The 14611-nt window shown below is 43.9% G+C and overlaps 1 protein-coding gene across 1 annotated transcript in view; it reads right to left on the bottom strand.

Moving 5' to 3' along the window:
- LOC131500199 (uncharacterized) overlaps nucleotides 1-14611 on the bottom strand; it is a 174457-nt gene that overhangs the window by 26254 nt on the left and 133592 nt on the right. Inside the window, exons 17-20 of the mRNA XM_058709017.1 lie at nucleotides 12448-12484; nucleotides 2860-3175; nucleotides 2393-2539; nucleotides 1909-1997 (exon numbers count right to left, since the gene is read on the bottom strand). Of these exons, the coding sequence (XP_058565000.1) occupies nucleotides 1909-1997; nucleotides 2393-2539; nucleotides 2860-3175; nucleotides 12448-12484 (589 nt within the window). The remainder of the gene's footprint in view (nucleotides 1-1908; nucleotides 1998-2392; nucleotides 2540-2859; nucleotides 3176-12447; nucleotides 12485-14611) is intronic.

Genomic DNA, 14611 nt, shown 5'->3' with positions numbered 1-14611 from the left:
TACTCTGCACACAGCAGACATTCAGCAAATTTGTTCAATGAAATCAACGAAAAAATGCTGAGGCTTAGCAATACCCTGTGCCTGCCAGCCCATCTCATTTGTTACAAATTCTCATTTGTTCTCTCAGGCAAAGGTCCCTGGCAGTGACACCTAATACCCTACTGCACATTTGTTTAAATTGGTTTGTATAACTCAGCTGTCATGCATATCAGAGTACCTGCATGGTCTATGCAAACCCCCTGAAACATGTAGTTAATTATGCGCCCCAAATAACATAACAATACAAACAACAGAAACTCCTTTGTTACTTAGTTCCTTCAAATAAATTTATTTAAATTTGTGGTTCCTCTATGCACCAAACATTTAGTATGTGTCAGGTACTCCTCTAGGCACAGAAGTTTCATCTTAAACAACTTATCCATTCAAATGCTTGTACCCTTTGATCAATTTTTCCTAATACTTTTTTTTTTTTTTAAGTATTAGGGGCAGGAAAAATCAGCCCACACAAATATTTAGCTTTTCCCAGAAATCATAACGCTTTCCTATTAACATTACGAGGTGGTGAAGAAAATACACACAAAAGACTCAATGTTACGTTAGGTAATGTCCTCAATTAGATTTATTATGCATTCTTGGTACTAACACTTTCAAATGAATGAAATATTTTACAAATGAGAAACACAGAACTCTCATAGTTGTTCTGATAACATCCAGGAAATTGTAAATCACTACCACAGAAGCTCAGGATTAAATCAACGTCTCATTTTCTGTTTAAATTTTCCTGATTTGTTTTTATATGGATAGTCAAAGCAGATCTGAAATAACCAAGTAATGTGTGTCAAAAATCATAGTAAACCAGCCTGGCAACTGTGTTGGTGCTCGATAAATGTTAATCACATTCAATTAAGGGAAGGTCATCATAGCTACCATTGACAGGGGTTAGAAAGTTTCCCCTTAAATCCCTATACATCCATGCCTTTGATTTCCTTATGTCAAATTCCTTTTCAACATCCTTCAAAACCTAGCTTACTCAAAGACAAAATCTACACGCCTCAGTCTGGCACTCAACCTAGCCACCCAGACTCAGAGGTGAAAAATGAAAATCCTTCAGGGGCAAGATAGGTAATAAATGAGAGAGGCAGGCAAAATGATAGCTGGTCAATAGTTTCAACCTCAGTTTGGAAGATATTGTGAAAAGTGCAGCAAGTAAACTCGGCAGGACCTGTCCAAATGATGAAGACACTGTTCAGTGTGAATTACCTGACACCAGAGTTAAGTGCAGTTTATTTTCAGAGAAGCAGGCAATCCAGAATTTTTGGTGAAATCTCCAAATGCTGAAAAGGCTCTCAATGTAAAATTCAGGTCAGACCATCAAACTCCTCTCTGTTCCATGCGTCTGTATCTTCACCAGCACATAAAAATCAACCTGAAAGCATTCCATTAACCACTACAACCTTGCCACACTGTGGCGAGGGCAGTGTGCCCTGCCTCAGACTAACCATGCTTCCTGCTCTCCTCCCTGCTCTGCCAACTCTCCAACTTGCCAAACCCTCAGGGGCAGTTCTGACAGCCCTTCTTCTGGAAGCCCTCCCTAACCACCTCAGGTCACAAGCATCTCTGCTGTTCCTACCCTTCATCCTTATCACTGGACAATTAAGCTTGGATGTTCCTGTATTTTTATTTAAACTGTTTTACGTGTGCTGTTCAAACTGACCATTTCGAGGATGGCCGAGGTATGGAAGAAACAGAAAGGAATGGTGAAGGGGGGATTCTATGTAAGATGAGCCACCACGCCTCCACGAACAGGAGTGAACTTGGCCCAATACCAACAAGGCAGTCTGCAGTGCAAGAAAAAGGAACAGAGCCATTCTGTTGGCAGCCAGCATGGAATTTGATGAAAATTCTCACCTCTTTTTTGGCTTTCAGGAGCCCCGTGGCCATTTTCCTGGTCTCCTGAATGCTCTCTCTGGAGAAGGGCAAAGTCTCAGAAGACAGATCTGGGGATGTGAAGAGAAATGCCCCTATGGAGAAGCCCCTCCCCAAGAGTCGGGGGGGGGGGGTCGGCTCCGGAGCCCCACAACTGCGGGTTGAGAGTGTCCAGAAACCACCAGCACAACCCAATTCCCATCCAGAGCCCTGGGAAAAGGGTCCAGGGTGACCGAGCACCCTCACGTTCAGCCCCAAGCTCTGGCCAGGGAGTGGAGCCCATGGCCCCCTGCAGAGGCGTGGGGGGTCCGTCTCTAACCTTATGGGCTGGAATGAAAATATAAAGGCCTGGAGGTGCCTACAGAAGAACGCCCGAGTACAGAGGCAGCCTGTTCCCCCACGAGTAAAACAGGGACAAGCAGAGGGATGCGCTGACTGGACGAGGCAATGGTTATAGGGCACTCACGGAACGCGGGGTGCACGTTGCCGATCCTGAGGCTGAGACTCGGAAACGAAGTGCAGAAGTACAGGAAAATCCCGAATGAAGTGTCGACGCCACTTCCAAACAGCGAGCGGCGGATCCCACGGACCGGAAATGCTCCTGCTACGTCAACTCAAAAACAGGGGGAGCGGAAGGGACGGCGGAAGTGGCCGCACGGGCTTCTGGACTGTGTAGTCTTTGAGACAGAGAGGTGGTGGGTGAGTAGGCTTGCTAACTGCAAGGTGACTTTGACTTCTGCACCTCTCATACAACCAAGTTTAGGAGCCCACTGTTAAGATGCCCAGACCGCAAGGTGCACATATTTCTCCTCCGAAGGGCAGTGAGATCTTGCGGGCCACGAGAGAGTCGCAGAAGTGCCCGAGGATTTTAGGATATGTGATCCTGGCTTCCCGCCGGTGCTACGGAGGCGGGTGGCCAGGCTGTGCACTGACGGTCAGCGGCGCGGACGAACTGGGGTAACTCATGCCAAGGCGCCGCCCCGTGTGCCCTTCCCGTAGCAGAAACCAGGGTCCAGATTGGCGCGGGTGGGCGCCGGTCACGGCAGAGCACTTGAAGGATGAAGCAGTGGAGTGATGCTTTGTTGGGACTCGGGGATAAGAGCGACACCGGCCTTGGTCCCCGGAGGTAGGAGGGGCGCCAGTATGGACAGGGAACGCCAAGGCTATTTTTGAGGAGAGCGGGATTGGCTGGGCTAACTCCAAGCTTTGGTCTTGTGTCCCCGGGGTTTTGGTAGATAGGGAGGCTGGACTTGAGGCCAAGAGCATAAGGCCCCCTGGTGGTAGACGTAGTCCCTGGGTTTTTTGTTTTTGTTTGTTTGTTTGTTTTTGGTGTTTGTTTGTTTGTTTTTTAATTGGTAGCTAGGTGACAGGTGACACTTAGAATAAATTTACCGGGGTTGTGGTTGGGAGGTTGGGGGGGGGGGGGGAAGCATAATTTGACAGTTTTGTTCATCATGATTTTTTTGCATGAATTCTGATTTTCAAAGATACTACCTTAAACTATTTATCTTGAATACTGAACTTTTATGGTGCCCCTTATATTTTGCCCCCCAAAGTCCTGGCTGTAGGGAAAGGCATGAATAGATCTGACACTATATGAACCTCATTGGCACCTACTGGCTTGTAGAGTTGATAGGAGATGAAGGCCTGGCTTCTGGGCATTAAGTAGCCAGAAAGAGCCCTTAGGGAGCTTACCCTGAATGGTTGAATTGGGTTATCTTTTCTTTCCTGATTTCCTTAGTATCTACAATTTCCTGATAACTGAACCTTCCAAAGCCCCACCCACAAAACACCTCCACGACCTATGATGGTGCACATATTCGAAGACTACTCTTGAATCTTCACACCCTACTCCAGAATATCTTCCAATATCTCTTTACCTGAAGGAGTAAAAAAACAAAGTTTGCATGTTAGTATCAGCCTTCCCCATTGGATGGTGTTTAGGAAGGAGGATCGGCCCAGTGACCTATTCCAGTCCTGGTGGCATACCTCACCAAGAGTTTCGTATCCATGAATGTGAAATGCTTGTTAACAACTCATTATGAACCAAAGTCAGGCATGGGGCTGTGAAGAGCATACATGAAATGGAGGGACTGAAAGCTTTAGAGAAAGGATTGGGGTGCTGGTGGGGGGAGGTGACTGGAGGTAAGATTCTGAGATTATCCAGATCCCTATGTGTAGACATGTGTGTACACAGTCAGTGAAGAGAAACCTAGGCTGATAGGCTACCTGTAATAAGTCAAACATAATATAACACAGCAGGTCAGGTGAGGGGTACTTGGGTGGCTCTGTCAGTTAAGGATCTGACTCTTGATTTTACTCAGGTCATGATCTCATGATGCATGAGTTTGAACCCCCCTGTTGGGCTCTGTGATGACAGTGTGGAGCCTGTTTGGGATTATCTCTTCCTCTCTCTGCCCCTCCCCTGATCAGATGAACACTGCTCTCTCTTCTCTCTCTCTCTCTGTCAAAATAAATAAACATTAAAAAAAAAAAACAGGTCAGGTGATGATGTGACTCTGCAAACTTACTCATACCCCTTTCTCTCCTTCGGGGAGGGGAAAGGGGTTGGAGGTTGACTCAATCGCCAGTGGCCAATGACTTAATCAATCATGCTTGCCTGTGCAAAAACCCAAAAAGCCTTCATAAAAAGCCAAAAAGACGGAGTTCAGAGAGCTTCCAGGTTGGTGGAGATTCAGGAAGAATGGTCACTCAGAGCATGAAAGCTCTGTGACCCTTATCCATACCTTGCCCTATGGCTGTTCCATCTAGCTGTTCTTGAGCTATATCCTTCTATAATGAACTGGTAATCCAGTAAGTAAAATGTTTCTCTGAAATCTGTGAGCCTTCTATCAAATTAAATAAACCTGAAGAGGGAGTTGTGGGAGCCTCCAATCTATAGCCAGTTGGTCAAAGCCCAGGTGACAATGTGGACTTGTAATTGGCATCTTAAATGGGGGGATGGGAGGGAGTCTTGTAGGACTGAGCCCTTCACCTGTGCCATGTGATACTGTCTCCAGGAAGGTAATGTCAGAATGGAGTTGAAATGTAGGACACCCAGCTGGTGTCTGAGACTTGCTTGAATGTGTGTGTGTGTGGGGGGGGGGGAAGGGTGGGGTGGGGAAACCCACAGTTGGAATTAAGGTGCAGAACCCCTTTATCTTTTTTTTAAATTTTTTTTAAATTTTTTTCAATATATGAAATTTATTGTCAAATTGGTTTTCATAAAACACCCAGTGCTCATCCCAAAAGGTGCCCTCCTCAATACCCATCACCCACCCTCCCCTCCCTCCCACCCCCCATCAACCCTCAGTTTGCAGGACCCCTTTATCTTGAACCTGAGTTTCCTTAATAAATCTCAGAGCTTTGAGATTTAATCTCTGTGCTTTGAGGAGTCCTATTTCCCATACTCCTAATTGCACTCTGAGGCTCAGAGATGTGAAAATCCATTTAAATTATAAACACAGTGGGGGGAAAAAAAACTAGTCATGCCCATCTAGGAAAATCAATTAAGAAGAAAAAAATTGAAGAAATATTCTTTGAAATTAAAAGCCAGACAAACTACTGTGTCACTGATGACAAAGAAGAAATTGACCTGCAATCTATTAAATCACTGGAAGAAACAATGGTGAAAATACTAGAATAAGGCTACTTTGGCACCCAGAGATCTTAAAAACAGTGCCTCCCCAAAAGCACTATAGGAAGAATTTCTAGTTGGAATAAACTCAGAAAGTTTAAATAAAACTGATCACAAAAAGGGAAGGACAAAACTCCATAACTGGACAGTGAGGGGGTGTGGGTGAGTCTAAATCACCAAAAAGTCAAATCATTAAAAATTAATTTCCAGTGAATGATCATGAGTAAAAATGATGGTTAGAGGGAAGTTTTTAGCCTGAAAGTAATCTGTGACTTAGACATTAAGGCAGAGGCAGAAAACTAAGGAGCTAGCAATCACCTCTTAGGTCAGAAAATGAACAGGAAAACAAGGATATGAGGGAGTGAAGAAATAATCAGATGAGGGTGGGTGGGGGCACTTATGGGAATGTAGGAGGCAGAAGTGCAGTTTGTGCATAAAGTCATTACAGAGACAGTCCTTGGGGAGGGGGGTACACAAAGGATCATACTAGATGTGGAAGATGACAGTTACCCCTGGAAGGTATATTCAGGGGTTGATATTAGATTGTTTAAAAAAAAAAACAAAACACGAAAGAGTCAAGTGTAGAGCCTTTCCCATCCTATGCACAGATGGGAGGGCAGCATGAGTGACATCAGCACATGATGGGCAAATGGGGTAAATAAATAAGTAGAGGAAACAGCCCTCAAGAGTGAGATGAGGGGGGCACCTGAGTGGCTCAGTGGGTTAAATGTCCAACTCTTGGTTTCAGCTCAGGGCATGACCTCACAGCTTCTTCATGGGTTCAAGCCCTATGTCAGGCTCTGCACTGATGGTGAGGAGCCTGCTTGGGATTCTCTTTCTCTGCCCCTCCCCCATTTGTGCCATCTCCGTCTCTCTCAAAATAAATAAACTCTTAAAAAGAAAGAGTGAGATGAGGAAAATGTGCACAATCCTGTCCTCGGAAAGACACACCAGTAAAATACTCATGTGGGAACTCTGGGGTTCGAGGGTAAGAGATGGCTGCCCACACCTCTGCTATGTCCCTGCAGCCACAGGCTAGCAGGCAACACCTTCTGCTCCAACAGAGTTGGCCAGAGAAGGCAGTTAGAGCAGAAGTCAGGGAGGAGCCAGGGCCTCCCAAAGGGCCGGGAGACCTGCTGGTGCCACAGTGACTCCCCAGCGGGGAGGAGGCTCCACAGTGAGAGAAAAAACACAAAGTAAACACAGAATTTGTATATTTTTATAATAAAATATTTCATATACATTCAAGTATAGGTGGGTACAGTGGCAGAAAATAAGACAGAGGAATCAGCTAGACACCACAGATGTGTAATGATGGATAAATAAATTATATGTAAGGAGAGTTTATCCACATATGCAGGCTTTATATGTTCATAAATACTTATATTTATGCCCCATAGAGATGCATAAACCAGTAGAGATGTTCACACAAACTGCACTCACACTGTGAAGTCAACAGAAGATGAAGTAAAAACAAAGCGGTTAGAGAGCATCAGTCTATTTTGTGAGACACACACAAACACAGCTTCTCACCTCCCTTCTGAACACCACTACTGCCTGCAGCAGTAGAGGCCAATTCCAGCCCGGGCTGCTTCTACAATGTCATAAACATGGATATACATACCACAGACCTCACTAGAAACTAAAGCCAGGAAGTGCAGAGACTGCGGAAGACAGACTTCAAGTAAGAGGGACTACAAAGTCCAGGAGAAGGCACTGGGGAGTAGTGATTCCAAGAGGATCCAGATGCCTGTGCAAGGGCCAAGCAGTGAGCAGACACATGTGACTAGTACTAAGTTAGCATGAACTCAAACATCATCTAATTATAGTGCTTCTCAAATGTTGGTGCAACAGATCCACTCGGAGGGCTTGTTAAACAACAGATTGCTGGGCCTCACCCAGAGTTTCTAATTCACTGGTCTGTGTGGGGCCTAAAAATCTGCTTTTCTAACATGTTTCCAGGTGACACTGATGTTGCTGGTCCAAGGACCATACTAAGATCTAGTCTAACACTAGGGGCACCTGAGTGGCTCAGTTGGTCGGTTAAGTGTCCGACTTCAGCTCAAGTCATGATCTCACGGTTTGTGAGTTTGAGCCCCAAATCTGGATCTATGCTGACAGCTCAGAGCCTGCAGCCTGCTTCGGATTCTGTATCTCCCTCTTTCTATCTCTGTCTGCCCCATCCCCGCTACTGCTCTCTCTCTCTCTCTCTTTCAAAAATAAATAAATAAACATTAAAAAAAAATAGATCTAGTCTAACACCAGGTCACGAGGAGGTACTAAAGAGCAAAGAAGCAACAGAAGGGACTTAAAGACTACGTGGAGGGGCTTCTCTGTAAACTCCTCAAACGTAAAAACCTTCAAGACGCTGAAAGAGCATTTACAGCATCATGCCTACAATAAAAGGTACCATGGAGGGAGTGCTCTGTCAAGTAGAGTGACAGGCCCAAGCAATGTACCTATGGAAACCTTCCCCAAAACCTGTGACCCTGGTGCTCTGAGAAATCCTACTTTCCACCCTCTCTCATTGAGATCTGACACTCTGTTTGCTGATAACATCCCATCACAGCACAGGAAAGAACATCATTGATATGCCCCATTTTATGGTATTTATGGACTTTCTTAGGTAAAAATACCAATCATGTAGAAATTTTTAAAAATAAATTTTTCTTTTTCATATATAAGAACACAAAATTTCATATCAGTTTAATGGAAATCCTAAAATACATAGAAAAGATATAAAAATGATTATCAAAAATACTCAACGAGGCAAAGCAGTACTTAAGAGTGAGGTCTTATACATCCTAAATTATATATAGCTACATATGATATTTTAAAAATCAAGGCAGGGGCGCCTGGGTGGCTCAGTCGGTTAAGCATCTGACTTCGGCTCAGGTCATGATCTCACGGCTTGTGAGTTCAAGCCCCATGTTGGGCTCTGTGCTGACAGCTCAGAGCCTGGAACCTGCTTCAGATTCTGTGTCTCCCTCTCTCTCTGCCTCTCCCCTGCTCACACTCTGTGTCTCTCTGTCTCTCTCTCTCTCTCAAAAATAAATAAACATTAAAGAAAATTTTTTTAATCAAGGCAAAAACATAAGGGGTGCTACACACCTCTAAATTTATGCATTCCAGTTGTCCAGTTTAACGCTAGTTAATTTGGAGATCTGTCAAGAAAGATACATTTAAAAAAATGGGGAAATGGGAACCCTCTTGCACTGTTGGTGGGAATGCAAATTGGTGCAGCCACTCTGGAAAACAGTGTGGAGGTTCCTCAAAAAATTAAAAATAGACCTACCCTATGACCCAGCAGTAGCACTGCTAGGAATTTACCCAAGGGATACAGGAGTGCTGATGCACAGGGGCACATGTACCCCAATGTTTATAGCAGCACTTTCAACAATAGCCAAATTATGGAAAGAGCCTAAATGTCCATCAACTGATGAATGGATAAAGAAATTGTGGTTTATATACACAATGGAGTACTATGTGGCAATGAGAAAGAACGAAATATGGCCCTTTGTAGCAACGTGGATGGAACTGGAGAGTGTGATGCTAAGTGAAATAAGCCATACAGAGAAAGACAGATACCATATGTGTTCACTCTTAGGTGGATCCTGAGAAACTTAACAGAAACCCATGGGGGAGGGGAAGGAAAAAAAAAAAAAAAGGAGGTTAGAGTGGGAGAGAGCCAAAGCATAAGAGACTCTTAAAAACTGAGAACAAACTGAGGGTTGATGGGGGGGTGGGAGGGAGGGGAGGGTGGGTGATGGGTATTGAGGAGGGCACCTTTTGGGATGAGCGCTGGGTGTTGTATGGAAACCAATTTGACAATAAACTTCATATATTGAAAAAAAATGGGGAAAGTGTCTAACTCAACTAATGGGGCAAAGGAAATAATCATTAGTAAGTAACTGCAAATAAATACCCAACCAAGACAAAAAAGCATGTCACCTCCTATGGGAAAAGGCTGAAATGAGGGTTACAGGAAAAAACTATGACCCTCAAAGAAAAGCAAGACAGAATAAATCAGGCCAAAATGTTAAGGAACTGGAAATGAGTCTCCAGATCAGAAAAGAAACACGACAAATGAAAAGAGAGAAAAGAGGGAGCAACAGGGATGTTGCTCACAGACTCCAGGGATGTAGAGGTCCATGAGAATAACGGACACTGCAAGAGAGGTGGAGTGTGTACATAGAATCATTCTCTAGAGCTGTGCTGTCCAATAATGTAGCCACTCTGAGCACTTGAACATGGCTAGGCCGAATTGAGAAATGGTATAGGTACAAAATACACTCCAGATTTGAAGACACAAAAGGATGCTAATTAAGGGGCACGTGGCTGGCTCAGTCTGTGGAGTGTGCAACTCTTGATCTTGGAATTGTGAGTTTGAGCCCACGTTGCGTGTTACTTAAAAATAAAATCTCAAAAAAAAGTCAATTAACTCATTAATAAGTTTTATATCAATTAAATGTTGAGACCATACTATTTTGGAAATATTGGGTTATTCAAATGTTAAAATTAATTTCACCTGTTTCTTCTTAATCTCCCAAAAGTAGCTACTAGAAAATTTAAAAATACATATGAAGCTTGCATTATATATCTATTTAAAAGCACTGTTCTGGAGAGAAATGGTCTCTAGCAGGGTAGGGTCATAGGGACATAGGAGAGGTGGGTGGAGGGAAGTGACAGAGACACCCCTGGTAAGCAGCTTCACTTGCTGGCACTGAGGGACACTGGCGATTCAGGTGTGGACATGCCTCATTTATGCATAGCAGCAGGGTTAGCATGGGTGACACCAATGGGTGCTAGGCTGACATATGAAACTACCTAGTTTTACAAAACTTTTTTAAAAATACTGTTATATCAATGACAGCTCACAGAAAAAAATTATAATTGAAATAAGAAATACTTAGGACAAATAATATATACATACACAGCATCAACACTATCTGGCTAAAAACAGAGTCCCACTTCTCCACACCGTCCCCCTCCAATTCCATTAAAGTACAAATTATAAGAGAATTGAAGCTCCAAACCAATAAGCTGAGATTGTGAGAATGTTTCTGTTTGGAGCAGGAATCTCACTTCCCCAGTGGGGTTGAAGGTGCCTTCTACTGTTATCTCTGCACTGTGCCCTTTTGACTAAGTTACCGCTAATGTTGAGTTAGAAATCAGTAACAGAAAAACTAGGGGAAAACCTAATTTGGATGTTTAAGAAAACAAAGTTCAAAATTCACTGCTAAGGAGAATGAATCTTCATGGGAAATATGAAATACTTTTTCATGAAAATTCAAGAAAATTCTAACAACCGAAACTTTTGGAATTAGGGTAACCCAGATGAGGTTTTAATCCCCCTGAAGGACTTAATTTCCTACGCACCAAGAGCGCTTTACAGCTAGAGGTGGAAAATTATCTTTATAACTTCTCACAAAAGATTGAAACTAAATATCCAAGATCAGGTTTTCCTACTCTGATAGAACTGCTCCTGAGAACAGAAGAAGCCTACAGATCTGGAAACTACTCAAGGAATCTGTATTGCTCCTTCATGGCATACCCACAATGGGAACCTAGCAATAACAACAAAACAAAACAAAACAAAACCAGACAACTCTTGTAATATGGTTAGAATCTGAGGTCTTCAGAGGTGCCTGGGTGGCTCAGTCTGTTGAGCGTGTGACTCTTGATTTTGGCTCTGGTCATGATTCAATTCATGAGTTCAAGCCCCATTATGGCTCTCCACTATGAATACTTGGGATTTTCTCTCTCCCTATCTCTCTGGCCCTCCCCTGCTCTCTTTCTCTCAAAATAAATAAATAAACTTAAAAAAAAATGAAGTCTTCAGCTGGGACATTTTCTATCCTGGAGTCTAAACAAGCCAAATATAACCCCTTAAAATGATGTGAATAAAATTAAAGAAGGCATTGGGAGAGAAAGACAGATGAGAGGTTTAAAGGAACACTTGCTTTTTTACTCCAACTTTCAGGGCTCCTCACTGATGAGGGGTCCAGTCCCAGCTCTGGACCAAAAAATGGGAGAATTTTAACATGATTAGTGGTTTCTCTATTATCTATAGTTATAAAAATATTCTCAATAGTTTGTGTAAAAAATAACAACTATCACAGGTGACTAAGACATAAAAACTATCTCCCACTCACCTACCCACAAGCTGAAGAATTTTAAACTGGTAGGGTCATTGTCTCGATTATCACCAAGACATGAGATCAAAACCAAATCAGCAGGTGCCATATAACCTGGATGTCTCAACTGAAATAAATATATGCTGTGCCTGATGAGGCAACTGAACTTACCCACTGGGGCAGCACACCAGGAGGTGCCACACATGCATCTAGGTGTGCATTTGAACAGAGGGATCAAACACTCACCCCACAGCTGCTCTGTCCCTCACTGGCACTGCAAGGGTGGAGCTGGGAGGGAAACCCACATCTTAACAATACCATGGGGAAAGAGATACTTTGGAATTTTGCCCTGATTTCTGAAGGGCATTTTCTCTTCTCCCTCTGGGTTATGTTTCAATCCTCCTGTTGTCCACTCATCTACCATTTTGCCACCCCAAACTACAGCCCAAGTCATCTCCTGGGCCTTTCTTGGTGTGAATGTTTTTTTTTTTTTTTTTAATTTTTTTTTCAACGTTTTTTATTTATTTTTGGGACAGAGAGAGACAGAGCATGAACGGGGGAGGGGCAGAGAGAGAGGGAGACACAGAATCGGAAACAGGCTCCAGGCTCCGAGCCATCGGCCCAGAGCCTGACGCGGGGCTCGAACTCACGGACCGCGAGATCGTGACCTGGCTGAAGTCGGACGCTCAACCGACTGCGCCACCCAGGCGCCCCTTCTTGGTGTGAATGTTGAAAGCTTAGCCTTACCTCTTCAATCTCTACAAGATTTGCCCAAAATTCAGACCTGAAAGAATAAAAAACAAGATTTGCTTGAGAAGGTTCAGTCTCTTCCTTCTTAGAGGAACCTTTAAAGAACTATTAGTCCAAGGAGTTGACATGGTGCAGTAGTAGGGGCACTCTAGGCTTTCCTTGTCTCTCAAACACAGCTCTATTGAGGTCAGATCACTTGGAACACCCAAGAAATCAAACTGAAAGTGGCAGAAAGATCTCCACAGTTGGAGGGAGACAGCTTGGCAGATGTGAAGTGCGTGGATGTGAACTGGGAGAAAAAATGGCAGTGCCACAGAGGGGGAAGGAACCCTTTCCATGGAAAGTCAAAAAAGAGAGAAAGAGTTGAGTTACTGTGACATCAAGTTAGCACAACAGGCAAACTTTTCTGGACCACAGACTGGGGAGAAAGAAGTACTGAGTGTCCCAGATCTTTTTTACAAACAGCTTTTGGAGCTCAAACTCTTGGGTTTTGAAAGTGCATGACTTTCTCCAGAGCAGAGCTGTGGCGGGTGCTCCTGGGGAGGAGGGAGCTGCCCCCACAGTGCATAGTGTGGTGTAGAGATCGCCAGGGTGCACTGGGAGAGAACAGTCCCCTTCCTGGAGTATTTCTGGAAAAGGATATATTGCTTCCCCAAGGACAAGAGACCCTGGAGGTGCCAGCCAAAGGCCTTTCATGAGCAGGGTGGAGAGGCTCTACTCCAGATAAGGGGAGCAGATCTGTGCCTTGCTGGGTCCTTTAAGACTTTGGGTTTTGGTGGTGCCTGGGTGGCTCAGTCAGTTAAGCCTCCAGATCTTGGTTTTGGCTCAGGTCATGATCTCATGGTTCATGGGATCGAGCCCTGTGTCGGGCTCTACACAACAGTGCAGAACCTGCTTGGGATTCTCCCTCCCTCCCTCCCTCTCTCTCTCTTTCTGCCTGCACCCCCCTCTCAAAATAAATAAATAAACATTAAAAATTTTTAAAAAACACTTTGGGTTTTGAATCCCAGCCACACACCAAATAAAAAAATGCAGGAGAACTGTGGTGCAGGGCAAGCTAACTGCCCTCGCTATTCTGTTAGGGCTGTATGAATAAGCAGGGGTTGAGATCCCTGGGCAGGGACGAGACATTGGGTGGTGCCATTTCCGCCCCCCAAAATCAACACTGTGGGACCTCAGAGAGCAACACAGAAGCCCCCAGTGGAGGCGGCATCGCTTAACACCAAACCCTGACACTCTGTGCCTGGCAACTGTTTATTTACTGGGGCAAGACTGACTCTGAGCCAACACAGGCAGCCTCTCCTACAGACCATCACAGCCAGCACTCCACATGCGCCAAAAGACAACTCTTTTTTTCTCTCCTCCTCCTTTTTTTCTTTTGGTTTCAGGCTCATAGTTTCTTATCTGTTTTTTTCTTTTTTTTCATTTTTCTTTTCTCTTTTTTTGGGGGGGGGGGAATCAGTCTTTTTTATTCTTTTATTTTTCCTTCTTTTTCTTTTCTTGTACTTTTTTTTCCCCTTTCTGTTTTTTTGGAATCAGTTTTATAGTTTTTTGCTTCTCTGTTTGGTCTTCTTTTCTCCCCTTTCATTTTTCTCTTTATATGGGATCAGGCTCCCTGCCCCCCTTTTTCCTTTGTTTCCAGGGTTATTTCAACAAACAAATCAAAGCACACCTGCTTGAAGGTCCAAACATTCCATCACTACAAGCAAGGAGGAGTTCTTCAGGGGACTGACTGACCAGTGGGAAAGAGAGGCCAAAAATGCAACAGCAGAGTGCATGCAACATACACCAGAAACCCTTCTTGAAGTGCCAGGCCCTGGACAGTGTATGACCGCTTTTTAATATGGTAGTACTCTCAGGTGCAGGACACATAACAAGCCTTTAAAATATGCAAAAGACAGAAACTTAGCCAAAATGACAAGAGGGAGGAATTCTCCCCAGAAGAAAAGTCAAGAAGAAATCACAGCCAGGGACTTGCTCAAAGCAGATATAAGCAATATATCTGAACAAGAATTTAGAACAATAGTCCTAACACTACTAGCTGGGCTTGGAAAAAGCATAGAAGACACCCGTGATGCAGAGATCAAAGACCTAAGAACTAGTCAGAATGAATTAAAAAATGCTATAACTGCGATGCAAAATAAACTGGACATAGTTGACA

The sequence above is a fragment of the Neofelis nebulosa genome, chromosome 17 (assembly GCF_028018385.1).
Source record: "Neofelis nebulosa isolate mNeoNeb1 chromosome 17, mNeoNeb1.pri, whole genome shotgun sequence".
NCBI classification, from domain to species: Eukaryota; Metazoa; Chordata; class Mammalia; order Carnivora; family Felidae; genus Neofelis; species Neofelis nebulosa.
Note: the sequence above shows the minus strand (reverse complement) of the source record. Positions and strands in the feature narration are given on the sequence as shown.